This window comes from Chelmon rostratus, chromosome 8 (assembly GCF_017976325.1).
Source record: "Chelmon rostratus isolate fCheRos1 chromosome 8, fCheRos1.pri, whole genome shotgun sequence".
Lineage (NCBI taxonomy): Eukaryota > Metazoa > Chordata > Actinopteri > Chaetodontiformes > Chaetodontidae > Chelmon > Chelmon rostratus.
Window position 1 is genome coordinate 20,604,330 of NC_055665.1, and position 15,296 is coordinate 20,619,625.

At 41.1% G+C, this 15,296-nt stretch overlaps 1 protein-coding gene across 3 annotated transcripts in view; it reads left to right on the plus strand.

The window, feature by feature from the left end:
- The window catches only part of dnah5 (dynein, axonemal, heavy chain 5), a 99,723-nt gene that overhangs the window by 10,929 nt on the left and 73,498 nt on the right, over positions 1-15,296 (plus strand). The window contains exons 5-27 of one of the 3 annotated variants that reach the window (XM_041941723.1): positions 2,698-2,916; positions 3,166-3,303; positions 3,827-4,003; positions 4,166-4,279; positions 4,490-4,597; positions 5,100-5,222; positions 5,611-5,826; positions 7,111-7,218; positions 7,392-7,477; positions 7,982-8,189; positions 8,319-8,432; positions 8,746-8,952; positions 9,266-9,346; positions 10,534-10,624; positions 10,964-11,109; positions 11,844-12,021; positions 12,385-12,639; positions 12,834-13,030; positions 13,114-13,207; positions 13,896-14,038; positions 14,336-14,412; positions 14,493-14,617; positions 14,832-15,067. In XM_041941723.1, coding sequence (XP_041797657.1) covers positions 2,698-2,916; positions 3,166-3,303; positions 3,827-4,003; positions 4,166-4,279; positions 4,490-4,597; positions 5,100-5,222; positions 5,611-5,826; positions 7,111-7,218; positions 7,392-7,477; positions 7,982-8,189; positions 8,319-8,432; positions 8,746-8,952; positions 9,266-9,346; positions 10,534-10,624; positions 10,964-11,109; positions 11,844-12,021; positions 12,385-12,639; positions 12,834-13,030; positions 13,114-13,207; positions 13,896-14,038; positions 14,336-14,412; positions 14,493-14,617; positions 14,832-15,067 — 3,441 coding nt within the window. Of the gene's footprint in view, positions 1-2,697; positions 2,917-3,165; positions 3,304-3,826; positions 4,004-4,165; positions 4,280-4,489; positions 4,598-5,099; positions 5,223-5,610; positions 5,827-7,110; positions 7,219-7,391; positions 7,478-7,981; positions 8,190-8,318; positions 8,433-8,745; positions 8,953-9,265; positions 9,347-10,533; positions 10,625-10,963; positions 11,110-11,843; positions 12,022-12,384; positions 12,644-12,833; positions 13,031-13,113; positions 13,208-13,895; positions 14,039-14,335; positions 14,413-14,492; positions 14,618-14,831; positions 15,068-15,296 lie in introns of all 3 variants that reach the window. The other 2 variants (XM_041941724.1, XM_041941725.1) reach the window with 2 other exon arrangements.

Consider the following 15,296-nt stretch of genomic DNA (forward strand, 5'->3'; position numbering starts at 1 on the left):
AAATCTAAGAAAGACAGTGAGGGAGATGTCAGATGAGGCTGCTAGGTCTAGTCAGTGGATATGGATCAGGAGAAATAATAGTAGTTGGGGGGTGAAATAGGGACAGTGGGGGAGGGGGGGGGCAGAGGACATGCATGCCTAACCCGGCAGGAGAAGAGGTTAAAGTCTGAACAAGACACCTCTCCTCTGCTCTGCTTTCCCCGCCCCATCTTCTCGCTCTTCCAATAGGAAGAGAACCAGGAAGAGGAAGTTTAGATAAGGTGGGGGTGTGGCCAGCTAGAGTCTCTCTTTGGGACCATGCGGCCTGTTCAGGTGAGTGTGCGTGGTAAGATACAGAGTTGGCTTGTTTTTTGATCTTTTTGGTTGTTTTCCTGTTTTGTTCGCTTCTTGAAGGAAATGTTAGGGTTTGTTTTCCTGCTTTGTTTGCTTTTTGAAGGAAATGGTAGGGTTTGCTGCTTCTTGAAGGAAATGTTAGAAGAGGCTGTTAAATCTAGTCGGTGGTTTAGGCCTCCACCTGCAGCACCCTCTAAATTTTCCACCCCCTACCCGAACAAGGGTCTGTATCCAATCCCTACTTTCATCTTTTGACTCTACCTCTTTATTTTCTATCCCCTACCCGAACCAGGGTTTGTATTCCCACCCCGCTTTTTCTTGGTGCAGTTGGTGAGAGGCAGGGGTAGATGATGGCAGTGTGGCAATCGGAAGTTACATGTGGCATCTAGGCCTGTGGTAGCATTGTAGCAGCTAACAATAGCTAAAGCGGTGATAGTATCTTAGCAGTTAGTATTGGTAGCTAGCAATTAACATTAACAGTATAGGGGAATCTAGCTTTATTGTCTTCTTCTGTTCCTCTTAGCAGGTAGCGGTTAGCACGTAACATTAGCTAAATGGTAGCATCGGAACTGTATTGTCTTCTTCTGTTCTTCCTAGCGGTTAGCATTAGCATTAGCAATAGTTAAATGGTAGCATCGGTACTGGCCACTACCTGGAGCATCTCTGGGTCAGTTGAACGTGGCGGTGCTGTTTGGATTGTGTAGGAGCAGTGTGAACTGGCACTAGGGGGGGTGACTCTGGGACGCCGGAGTTCACTGCCTAACCTCCTGGAGGTGTAGTGGGACTAAGTAGGCGAAACACTGTTGAAGGGAGGTTTCCACCTGATGACCCCCAGAGACGTGTTAGGAATCACTGCTCTTTGGCAGGTATAGAGGCAGATTAGAGCTCCAAGGTTCTTCACTGAGAATGAATCCTCTTTTTGAGCACAAGTATCTTGTGTTTAAATTAACTAAATTAGTTGGTGTTAATGTGTTGCAGAACATTTTAAAGGATTAGGTTACTGGCTACTGTAAACTAGCAAAACCTGCCGCCCTTGGCAGGAGGTCCATGGATGGAGAATGGGGACCCACATGCAGTCCACCCACATGTATTGCCCAGAAGACATTTGACATTTTCTGCCTCATACAAAAACGCTGATTTAAGTCAGATCAGTTGTTCTTTTACTGGGCTTCACCACATGCAGGCAAACCTACAGGTATATGGTAGGTACTGGTTGAGAGAGATTATTGCTATGGCCTACTCTAGTTAGGACCTCATCCAGTTTGTGTGTGTGTGTGTGTGTGTGTGTGTGTGTGTGTGTGTGTATATATACACACACACACACACACACACACACACACACACACACTCATATGGCTGTAAAGTGGGCCTCACCTCACATGTTTTCAGGGTTCTACAAATTGAATGTTACTGAACCAACACTGGCTCATGCAGTTTTGAGTGCAGGTTTGTGGGACCTTCTGTCAAGGATAGCAGTCTGCCTTTGAATTAATCTTATCTGGAAATATATGCCCCATAATGAGATACAGAGGGAATACTTCAGAGAGATTACAAACGTAATCCCAGTTCTCTGATAGTATGAGTGTGCTATCACACTAGTCCATCCTCCTTGCGTTAATGACTCAGTGTCTGCCCTTTATGTAGGGGGAAGATGTCACTCATATGGAAGCCAGCATCACTGGGTGGGATCACACCAGCCGTGATGCATGTCAACATGCTGACGCTCTGACCCTTGAGTATTCAGTAATCATTACTACATTATAACACAAGTAATTAGCACTCATGGGCCAAAACACACCCTTCATTTTGATCTCAGCTACACATCTGTGAAGTTTCGTGACTGTATCTTGCACAGTTGTGACGCTATCTCACTGACAAAATCTGTCCACAGACAGACAGACATATAAACACCTGGTATTTGTTCGCACACACGCACGCACACACACTTTTGGGGACATTACACAGATTTACCTTCTTTTCCTGGATGAATGAGAATATTCACAGGCATTTTCCTGGAGACTTGCCAAACCAAAACCCTAACCACTAACTACCTAACCCTAGCCCTTACCCAAACCATAACCATAATCTTCACCATAAAATTTAACAATGGGTACTTAACTTGCCAAGTCCCAACAATGTGACTGTGTGAACAGATTTACACACACACACACACAAATTTAAAATCTTAACGTGATGACTGTAACCCTGATTCTCTGATATCATGAGTGAGGCATTCCCACCGCGTAGCCGACAGAAGCTCCTATTTCATTTTGCCAGCCACAGTTGGCTGGTAGTTGTTACCAGATTATGAGTATCTCTCCTTATGTGTGTGTGACATATGTGTGCACTTTTACCCCTTTTTAGGATGTAAGTTTCAATATGTTGGACACAACAGAGGGGGGGCTGTTAAAAAGCGTCGAGCAGTTGCTCTCCGAGATCTTCATCCCCACGTTGAGGAAGATGAACCACGGCTGGGGGGAGATGGCCAGTCCCCAGGCTCAGGCTGTCAAACAGGACTTCATATCATCACTGGAAAGCTTTGTGTCTGTTTTGGCTGGAGCACAGGAGAGCCTGCAAGAAAAGGTGAGGAATAGACACTGTTACACATCAAGGATAAGATGTGAACCTTTTTCATTACAGCTGTGTGTTTCATTAAATCAGTGAGACACTTTTGATTTTAGAGCATCACAACAAGTTCTGCAGTACTGAAATAACTGTAAACTGTAAACAGCCTGTTTTGACCACAGCCTGTTCTGGTGTGAGGCACATCCACGAACAAAATAAATTATAGTCACTGCAGCAAAAATAAACCATGTCATGGTGTGCCTCCAGGTTACCTTGAAAGAGTGTGACACATTTGACCTGCGGGTGCTGAAAGGCCCTTCAGACTACGTGGCGGCAGCCAACAGCACGGAGACCACAGAAAAGATAGAAGCCTGCATGAAAGTCTGGATCAAACAGATAGAACAGGTGAGACGTGTTAGGCAACAGGTAAGAAGTTATCCTCAAACTTTTTATCATTTTAAACCTGTTTTGTACTGCCTCTATGTTGTGCAGAATAGCTTGTGGTCAGATTTTGAAACAGATTTTATGCTCAGATCCAAGTTAGCTTGAAATGTCTTTGAATGTGCCATGTATCAGGTGAAGCAGAACAAGGGGACAGGATATGTGCTAAATATTTCATGAAGCTGAACAACAACAAATGCATGAAATGCATGTTCATCCTGAAAAGTAGCAAAGGTGTCTGTCAGGGCAGATGTGAATTCTATTTTTTATCATAACGTTACTTTATGTATGGTCAAATCAAGTATTTTGGCAGCACACAGTATTTCAAAATTTTTATGTTACTTTGACATGCTTTTGTAGTTGTTTTTGGCAACTCAAACAAGTAACGATTCAAATCAAATCAAGGTCTATTGAAACTACCATAACAAAAAGAAAAACTAAAATTCCAAAACTAAAATATGAAATCTAAAACACCTCTGTTTTCCAGGTTCTAGCTGAGAGTGACCAGCTGAGAAAGGAGGCTGATGACCTTGGCCCTCGGGCTGAACTGGACCACTGGAAGAAACGAATGTCCCGCTTCAACTACCTTCTGGACCAGCTGAAGAGCCCTGATGTCAAAGCTGTACTGGGTGTGCTCTTGCTGGCCAAATCTAAACTTATAAAGGTCAGACATGACTCTTTTTTTTTTTCGCCAATTTGATTCTGTTAGTCTCTTCTGTGCAGTGCAGTGTTTCATGCTTGTTTTTCATCATGTAAAGTGTTAAACACTGTAATGTTAGTGTGACACAGTCTTAAATTAAATGCAATAAGGGTGTGCTCTATCTAGTCATGGCGGGAACTGGACACAAGGATTACTGATGCAGCCAACGAGGCCAAAGACAATGTCAAGTACCTCTACAGTCTGGAGAAGTTTTGTGACCCTCTCTACAACAGTGACCCTGTGAGAAAACTACTTTCATCTCTTTAAAGATTAAGTGGTCTGCTGCATTAAAGCAAACCAGACGTACTGTATCCATGGAGAACTTTAATCTGTGAAAATGGCGTGTTACACAAGTACTGTGCAATGTCCCACATGTGCAAGTGCATGTAATTACGTGCTGTTTGTAAATTGAACAAACACTCACAGGCTGTAATTTGTGTTTCACCCCAGGTATCGATGGTGGATGCGATTCCAGGTCTGATTAATGCCATCAGGATGATTCACAGTATTTCTCGCTACTACAACACATCAGAAAAGATTACATCGCTCTTTGTCAAGGTAGAAGTGACTGCTATTTTGCACAATATAACAGTGATAAAAATAATTATATTGTCATCAACAATGGGATTCAGCAAAGTGGTTTATGCACAGTCTGGACATTGTCTTCATTTGAACCCCTCAAGCTGTAATTTTCATGTTTTTGTGGTTGAATAAAATTAACCACTGACACGTTCCATTTTTGCAGACTAAGGGAATTATTACATTAACCCAGTGTGAAAAACAAGAATTATGCACAAATGGATCTGCAGAATTTCCATTTTTAACATCCCAGTGAACAAATTGCTGGCTCAAATAATCACAGAATATATGTGAACAGCATATAAACATCAGATTTATTCATGAAGCCATTTAACAGCACTCAAACAAATTGCCCCTTTGACCTTTTGACATCTTTGCCCATAATATTTTACTAATATTTAGTTATTTTATCTACATATACGGTCTCAAGTTAAAATCAACATGCAGATCTTCATTTCACCATACCCATCAATATCTCCAGGTGACAAACCAGATGATCACAGCCTGCAAGGCCTACATCACTAATAATGGCTCTAATTCAATATGGGACCAGCCTCAGCAGGTTGTAGCGGACAAAATCAAAGCTGCCATCCACCTAAACCAGGTACTGGATACTGCTTATTGGCAGAATGTGTCATTTTTAACGTAAATCATTCATCTCTTCTAGTTTTTCTGTGTTTACGTTCTTATCAAATGTGGTTTCTTTCCAGCATAGTGAACATGACTGTATTCATTTTAAACATATTTCCATGCTAACATTTGTTATTGTTATTGTTAAAAACGATTTGTGTTAAAATCAGATGATTTGTTAAATGTCAGACATGTGAGTTGTCCCAAAGAATGCATGAGGATGCACTACTAGGTGCCGTGTAAGAAATATTAAGAAGTGTAGCAAAGTTACTTTTCAACCAACAGTCGTTAACACCTGTATCTGATGGATGGATGAAAATGAAAGTGACCAGTTTTGTTAAGTGTCAAACTTCATCCTCCAGGAGTACCAGCGGTATTTCCACAAAACCAAGGAGAAGCTGGAACAGACTCCCTCAGAGAGACAGTTTGACTTCAGTGAGATGTACATTTTTGGCAAGTTTGACACTTTCCAGCGACGACTCAACAAGATCCTGGAAATGTTCAGCACCATTTCCACCTACTCTGCCCTGCAGGACTCTAAGATAGAAGGACTGGAGACCATGGCCACCAGGTTTCAAGTGAGTTTATTTTTGGGTCCGATTGCTGTCAATACACTTCTGATAACACAGAGATGTTTTCCATTAGCTGATGAAATGCCACTGCTAGTCATTCTGCCATGCATTGATGTTGGAATATGTCAGTGGACAGCAGATGTAAGGCTGCTACAGCAATAGAATTCAGTGAAGGGTGATATAGATGAGTAGGAAGTAGTATGTAAAATAAGCAATTTTATATGTTGAGATATTCAAGAAAATAATTGTGAAAATGGCAGTGCAGCTCAGGAGAGAGCTGAATATGTCCCAAAGTCAGTTTGATTCTGTTAACAATGAACTTCAGGTTGTAGTTATTAGTGAGACAGTGTCAGATTACTGTCATTTTCCTTGTTTTTTTTTGTTGTTGGAAATAGTTTACACAGATTTATGTTGATAAACTCAAAACTGTTTTGAGTCATAGACATTAAGTGAGTTTCTAGAATTGCATCATACCATCTGATTGGTGCTGAGATGTTTTCCTTCAAGAGTATATTGATGTGAGCTCTCTGTTTTTCTCTGCTTCCTTGGACGAACAGACTGCAGAAATGCAAGGGAAATGGGAGGTAATTTCTCACCACTGTCTTCAACTTGTAGTACCGCATGGCCCATTTTCATAGCTGATCGCATACAGTGGTAAAATTCATAGACATTAAAATTTACCACCGTACATATCACTTAATAACTCTATGCTAATACTAACTGCATGGAACATGAACAGAGAACCAACAGCAAAATGCATTGTCATTAGTTGCTCCATTTATTTGTGTTGCTCAGTTATTTTCTCCAGTTATTTACTAGCAAACGTTTTGCATGCTGTCTAGTTTACTTGCTGATATTCCATCAATCATTTAATGGCTCAAGTTACCAGGCAGAGCTGGATTAAAATAGATTGCAGATGTTTCCTTTGCAGAAGCCAACAGTTAACTCTGCAGTATGCACATCATTTATGGTGAGATTTGGTGTTACATTTCCATTATCATTATGCACTCTCTCCTTTGCAATTGTAAAACCCAGATTAACTCCCAGACTATATTTTCTCCAGTATCAATGTGATGCCATCTGAAGCCTTGACACACATTTGGACAAGGAAATGGAATTGGAGAGCTACAACTCAAGCCACAATAGCAGTTTTTCTCTCAGCTCAGGTCTGACTGCAGCAGAACAATGAGGCTGAGTTTTGAGAGGCCTTAAAACTTTTGATTTAGAATTGATTGTGTTTGAAAATAAGACTTGTCTATGTGTGTGCCTCTGTGTTTGTGTGTGTGATAGGCTATTGTGCTGAACATGAAGAAAAAACATTACAGTTTCCTAGACCAGAGAAGAACTGACTTTGATGTTGACTATGAAGAATTCTGCAAAAGCACCTCTGAGCTTCATGTAAGTGAAATATTACAGACACGATCACACAGATCAGGCAATAGGTGAGCACACCTGTGCTTTATCTTGTTATACTGAAGATATGACCCAGTGTGGGCCATTTTGGGGGATTTCATTTGTATTCAGAAGTTCAGAAGTCTCTTTGTACATATTTTTTCTCATTGGTCCTCCAGAACCAGCTGAAGAGTTTCATGGATAGCACCTTTGAAAAAATTCAAAATACAGAGAGAGCTCTGACTGTGCTGAAGAGATTTGACAGGTAATCCATTCTTTTACACTTCTTTTCATGCAGTTTTATATTCATCTAACCAAGTGTTTGCTCAGTCTGGTCCTCAGCACAGTAAACTGCTAGTTCTCTTTCTTACCAGCTAATTAATAATAGTTACTTGTATTCACATAGCATCTCAGGTTAAAATCTGTCTGTTATCAAATGGCTGAAATGAAAAGACAGCCAGACTCTGAATAGACCCTTCTCACTGTGGACATGTCTTCTCATTAAAAACAGGTGTAACTAATAATGTAATTGCTGCACTCCAATAAGTTTTCCAGTTCCAGGGTAATGTTTTGTGCATACCAGCTCACCAACAAGATTTACCAACACATCTAAATGGGATGGTCCCATTGTTGATGTTTTTAGTGTGTTTCCTGCTTCGACAAGTCGCCAGAATACTCCATCACAGTTTATTCTATTTATTTCTAATTTATTTCATTGTCAGTTTTGATGAGATGCATCTATTTGTATTTTCGGACTCACTATAAACAGACTGGGCATCCCAGACCTTGGCATTGACGAGAAGTATCAGCGCATTCTGCAGAACTATGGACGGGACATTGAAATGGTGTCCCGTATCTACATGAAGCAGAAACTGGACCCCCCGATTGGCCGAGACTTACCTCCAGTGGCAGGCCGCATCATGTGGGCTCGGCAGCTGTCAAGCAGGATCCAGGGTCCCATGGATCTCTTTCAGCAGGTAATGCTGAATTTCTGCCTCTCTGCAATGAAACATGGCTGGGCCTAGTTGTTGTTTTAAATGATTCGCAATAGCATTGTCAGTTCATTTCTTTTTTAAGTTACACAGTTCCATTCTGCCCCCGTATAGCATCCGGGAGTTCTTTCCACACCAGAGGCCAAGAGGATCATCAGGAACTTTAACCGGGTAGCAAGGGTCCTGTTGGAGTTTGAGATGCTCTACCATCACAGCTGGATGAAGAAGGTAAAGGGAGAGGGGAAACATGGTGTGGTTTGGGGGATATATTTATTAATATTAGAATAATAGGGTATAATGATATTTCTGGTACAGGACCATGCATATAAAATATGGATATTCGTAGTCTGATCATATACAACATGCACATGTGTATGTGAGTGTTTTCTACTCTCTTATTCAAACCCACTTCCTTTGTTCTCTAGCTAATTTTCCTTCCTTTTAATTTTATTTCTCTGCTTTATTTTCCCTCTTTCTCTCACCTCTCCTTTCTCACAACCCTCACTAAACTACCCAACCCACCTTGATACCTCCTACCCAGATGGAGGATGCCCGGGTGGGCCTGCAGGCCTCTCTGTTGGTCAGGTCTCCAGAGACCGGGGAGCTGTTTGTGAACTTTGACCAGGAGATTCTGACCCAGATCAGGGAGGCGAACTGCATGACGAGGATGAATTTAGAGATCCCACCTTTTGCTGTGCTGCTGCAGCAGAAACAGGACACCCTCAAGAAGAACCACAACAAATTACAGGTGGATATTCACACAGTTGTATACATCTACAAATGCATACAACTGAAAGCAGAAATATGAGCAGCCAAAGTTGTTTTCATTCATGTATTAATGTAAAAGACGGTATCTTATTTATGTTAAATATCCCCACTCAAGTGTGGTTGACACTGAGAAACATTGCAGGGAGCTGTAAAAAAAGAACAATAGGACAGTATTGTCATACAAAGACGGTAATTGCAATTGTACTTACTGCACAGTATTTTCCACTGAGCAGATCTGTTCAATACTGTTATGAGTTAATATACAAACTGTATTAATATCTTTCTCCTTCCAGTTAATGTTGAGTGAGAACACCAGAGTGCGGGCTAAGATTCAGACTGCTTTTGAACAGCTGGCCATGCCGCATGTAGCTAAGGTGAGATGTGGTGGTTATAATTATCTCAGCTAGATGTAAGCCTGGAGGGGATCACGTGTTTGGTCTTGTGTTTGTGTGTGTGCGTGCATGTGTATCTGTATGTGTATCTGTCTGCAGCTAATCTCTCATAGTAGTGGATGCACCAGCAAATATTTTTGGTCCACATGTGTGACTGACATGATATTTTTGCTCTTTTTTTTAGTATGAATGCATTTTTAATAATGTCTCCTATTTGTATGAATGCTCTGAATATGGAACATTATAAGGCTCCAAATATTTAAGATAAGGTGTTATTTACAATGATTCATAGGGATATAGACATTTCATCCGCTACGGACACTACATGTGCTATTCAATCATAATTCAGTTTGGAGCACAGGTGTGTGTCAGTCTCACTGACAGGAAGTCGGGGTGGGACCCAATGTGTTGCAAGTCCCATTAGCCAACCCCATCCTTCTCAGGTATAAAATGCAGCTCCTAACTCCCGTTTGGTTAATCTAAAGATAATTAAGGGCCCCTCCTCACAAGGGTGGGCCTCAAATATTTACGCATGGCTGTTATTTAGTTTCATCAGTACCTAAACCTTCTGTGAGTGTAATGACAAAATGGAAATGTTTTAAGCTACTCTGATGGAGCAAAAAGAAACACTAAAGAGAGCCTGACAGGTTTAAGGAAGTTGACTGTGTCAATATGAGGTAACTTACAAGTGAGTTTTTGAACCAGGCTGTAGACCGCCTTCACAAATTATCGGGTCCCCTGCAGGCTAACATAGGCTGTGTATTTTGTTGCTCATATCATCACCAGCTGTAAAGTTTCATTGGATAATCAGAATAATTAGATTTGCAACTAGCTTGTATTGCTCACGTTAATGATTCCTGTCAAAATAATAATGGGACTGATGATAGTGATATACTGATGAAAAATGCTTCTGAAACTTTACCCAGTGCTGAAGTAGGCCTACATTTATGTTACTAAAGTGCTATTTTGAGGTACTCGTACTTGAGTATTTCTATTTTCTGCCACTTTATACTTCATTTTATATCAGTGATTTTCTTTCCTGCACACAAAACAGATTTGTTTTTATGCCAACATTTAACATGTGACATGTGAATCTATGACAAAACAAGACTGTCTTAGCACAGCAGCTACTATACAAAGTGCATCATCATATGTCACTGACTTGGCAGGTGGACGAGGCTATACAGCCAGGGTTGACCTCCCTCAACTGGACATCTCTGAACATAGACAAGTACCTCTGCCGCATTGACAAGGCTTTGGGTAAGCAAAAAATCCAGCAAGCTCATTGTCCCACATGCTGACACATAAGACATCCTGCAACTCAGCACTGGCAGCATCTGCTAAAATTTACATTAATCACTTCATTGTGTACTTGCTGTCTGTGCGTTTGTTCTCATAAGTAACTCCCACATACAGTATGTATGCTCTCCCTCACTATGCTCCACTTCTTTTTTCTTCTTTTCTGACCTTTCTTTATTTCTTACTTTGTAAATTTGCTGCCTCATCCACTTCTCTCTCACCCTCCTTTCCTCCAATGTTTGCTATCTTATTTTCCCTCCACTTTTGCTCCATGTCCCTCCCTTTCTCTTATCTCTCCAGTTGACCTGGAGCTGTTGATGGACAGGGTGAACGACTTGGTGGAGTTTAGGATAGATGCAGTGCTACAGGAGATGAGTGGATCCACACTGTGTGTTTTGCCTGAGGATGAGCCGGTCACCTGTGAGGAGTTTGTTCAGACCACAAGGGTAAATAAATTGTCTATGTCAAATAAAAAGACTTTTGTAGTCTTTAGTTATTGTTATAACTAAGTCCCATTCTAAGTTATGCACCCCCCACCCCCTTGCTATAATTTGACAGATTACATCAAAATTAAAAAACATGCATAAGGACTTAAATACAACTCCAAAGTTCCAGTGCTTTTAAAGTATTTCCTTCACAAACCACATTCTCCAGTGGCACTTATTTAATAATTAGTAATTAATTACATTGATGGCTATTTTTGTACAACATGTATCGATTTGCCCGTCCTACATTAAGGTTATTGCTTATTTACTTCTTGTGACACTGCTTGTGGATGAGCACAATGTGTCTCATTAGCAGTCAAGGCTACCGGTCATCAATCATGATTTATTAGTGTGATGGAATAGCTGCTAAGTTATCACAGCAAAGAAGACTCACGGAGAGATGTCCAATGCTGTGTAGAACTCACTGACCATAATTCAAGCCGACATAATAAGATTTGGTGCCCAGGTAACTGCATTAATGTTCTCTGTGTAGAGTTGAATTAAAGTGTCTTGAAAAGAAATGACAAGTGTTCATGTAAATGTCACATTTTTTACGCTATGAATCCTGTACAAAGAATTTTTTTGTGGTTGAGGGTGCTCTGGTGAAACCCTGTAGCTAATGCTATGCTCTTGCTCTTGCTTGTGCACTTAAATGGCAATTCTAATGTGCTTATCTATTATAAATATGTGTATAGGACCGATGCATAAGACAAGCCCAGAGTCTGCACACTAAGAGCTCACTGGTGGAGGAGGCTGCTAATGAACTGATCAACATGCTGCTGGAGTTTGACCACAATCAGAGAGAGGAGGTGGAGAAGGTTGAGGAAGAAAGCTGCATTGAGAGCAAGACCGTTGACCACATTGACAGTGAAGGTATGCTAATGTTTTCCTATTGAGATCAAATAGAATAGGATATGATAAGGTGCGATGGAACATACTGAAAGAGAGAAGGTTGATGTCAAATAGCACATTGGATCAGGTGCATGAAAAGATTTAAAGGGCATTACTGATAAGGCCACGATTTGTGATATACTTATTAGTTTAATTTTCATCAATGTCTTTAAATATTATGTGCAAGACAGTCAGAAACACAGAGACTGAAAGTTACTTTAACTTTCTGTTTGTGTTTAGTATGTCACAGCTCGGGGTTATTTTACATTTGAAATTCGTCATTTGTCAAACGTAACCTTAGTTAAAGGGGTTCATGCTGTAAACATGTCATGTCTTGCATCTCAGGTGAAGACGAGGGTCGCTCAGAGGGCCGTCTCTTCTCCAGAAACACCGTGCTCCCTTCTGCCAGCGTTGGCCCTTCCTCTCCCTTGGTGAGGAGGAAGAAGAAGAGGGACCTGATGGAAGTGATGGAGGCAGAAGCCCAGGAGCTGCTCTCCTACTTCAACCACCGTAACGTGGATGCTTTGCTAAGATTGACGCGTAACACCCTGGAGATGCTACGGAAGCGCATTCATGCCTCCTCACTGATGCATTTCTTGGGTGGGTCTTATGTAACCATTTTGCTGCTCTCAGTACTTGCTCTTATCTTATATTAAAATGTACATTTTACATAAATGTGCTGTAGGGGGTACCATAAATACTGGCTTGTTAGGTTGATTGTTGGTCTACTGAGATCATAAAATGTCAGTCTTTGGATTACACTGTATCAGAGCTACTCCTCTGTCCCCCCGTAGCCGAGAGTGACTCACCCAGCCGCGGCAAAAGCAGCAGTCAGCAGGCAATCTTCAGAGTCAATGTAACGCTCTGCATCCCTAACATCGCCATGGTCCCTGCTCTGGAGGAGGTCCAACAGGCTCTGAACCGTGCTGTAGAGTGTGTAGTCAGTGTCAGCAAAGGAGTCAGCCAGTGGAGTAAAGAAAGAATTTCCAAGGTGGGTTTGATCTGATGGAGGAAGCAATAATTTGTGACGAGTAATGGATTTATGCTTCTATCCTTATGTTTTCCCTTTTGCAGAGAAAAATGAATGAGAGGCGTATGGCAGCTCTGAAACAGGACAGTTCAGAGAGTGAGTCAGAGGATGGAGCAACAACATACAGGAGCATGGCGGGTATGTGAGGACGTGAGACCTCACCTAACTTAACCTCAGCAGCTCAACAACTCCACAGTTTGTCTCCCTTGACTCTGGAGTGATTTTATCCATATTGTTTCCAACATGCAGACCAGAACACTGATCATTAGCTACCGCACTGCAGTCACTTGATAATCAGATCTCATTTCACAGCTCAGCAGAGCAAAGCCTCATCTGACTAGGAGCAGATAGATACATGTTAATGGAAATGACGTGAATATGCCAGTGGCTCTGGAAGGAAGACATTTAAACAGGAGACATTTTAAAATCTCATTCAGATAGAGCTGCCCTTTCAGTGGCATGCACCCTGGCTAGCATGAAGGTAACGTTGTGAAACGGATGATGGATGATCAAGTTTCAGGGTGATTGATTTGCTGAAAGGAGCACAGACTTTGAGTTGAAAAGTTAGATATGAACATATTCTATACTCATGTTCTGTACTACAGTGGTAATGATTTTAAGTAACATATAATGTTTTAAGCATCAACTGGTTTGAGAAATGTATTGACAGGGTTAAAAACAGCAAAAGTTGCTTTTATATTTCGAGATTTATTTCCCAGTGTCTACTAGTAGTACAATATCATTATGAATGAAACATTCCAGGCAAATGGCAAGCTGTTCAAAATGTTTAGATCCATCCAGTTCATCCAAACTCTGTCTTTTACAGATGGGAGCACCTCAGACATCTCTGCATCTGTAATCCAGGCCATCCCATTCCAGGCTAGAAACTACCACAAGAGTGTGTCTGAGAACAAGGAGATAGTCAAGCTAGTGTCTGTTCTCAGTACCTCCATCAGCTCCACCAAAAAGGTACACGTCCTTTCAATTTCAACTAGAAATTTAATAAAACATGCATCGAATTGGCCAAACCGGTACAGAACAAGGAGAAACAAATTAAATAAGCATACAACATTTTTAAACTATATTGTATGCTGTTTTTTGAATATTAAATATTATATCCTATTATGCCTCATGCCTGCTTCAAAAATAATACGTTTGGTCACCGTAAAAGGACATTTCACTTTCTGTATCTTATCCACAATCTAAATGTTACATTTTTAATGCCTTCAATTTCTCATGTAACTTATCTTTTGTATCACTGAGCAGGAAGTGATGACTGCTCTAGACCGCTTTAGCCGTTACCATCACATCTGGAGAAAGGATCGTGAAGACACCATGCGGAAGTATGTTAATCTCAATGACTGATATACATATCTGAGTCGAAGCACTGACAGCTAATGGTTTGTTTGTTGTTTTTGTACAGATTCATCCAGGGCAGTCCCTTGCTGTCAGAGTTTGAGAGCCAGATTCTTTTCTATCGAGATCTGGAGCTGGAAATCAACTCTGAACCAGAATACATCACAGTAGGAGCTTTGGCGCTATTCACAGGTTAGATGAAGTTGCTGAAACTGGTATTAGCTGTCTTTTGTACTTGTATCATCATTACTTCCTTGCTTTGATAAAACACAGCACTTTGAAATTTGGCTCATCACCAACAAGGGGTCTAAACAAAATGTGACACCAACATGAAACATTAACATTTCAGCCAATGCTGAAAGCCATCACTGACCTCTGCATTCTCACATGTATTTCTTTGTACCAGCGGACCTGAAGATGTCCCTCACTGCTGAAACCAAGAACTGGATGGTGGACTACGGACTGTACTGTAACAGGAAATATCGCTCAGAGATGGAGCAGATCTTTGCTTTTGTTGATGAAGCAGGAAAAAAACTGAATCGGCAAATCAAAGACCTGGATGACATTCGCATCGCCATGGCAGCTCTCAAAGAGATCAGAGAGCACCAGATATCTATTGATTTTCAAGTTGGTCCCATAGAGGTAAAGCACTGCATTAGGTCTTTAATACAGCATACACACACAGTGGGGATGGAGCTAGATGTTTTTAGTGTAGATGAGAGCATTTTTGGTGATTCTTTTAATGTATATGAACATAAGGTATTTGAGTATAATGTTTAAAAAAGCATTTAGGTTTAGTCCTGTATCGGAACCTCAGTGGCATTGTAGAACACAAGCAGTTCAAACTCTTGCATGTTTTATGGAAATGCCC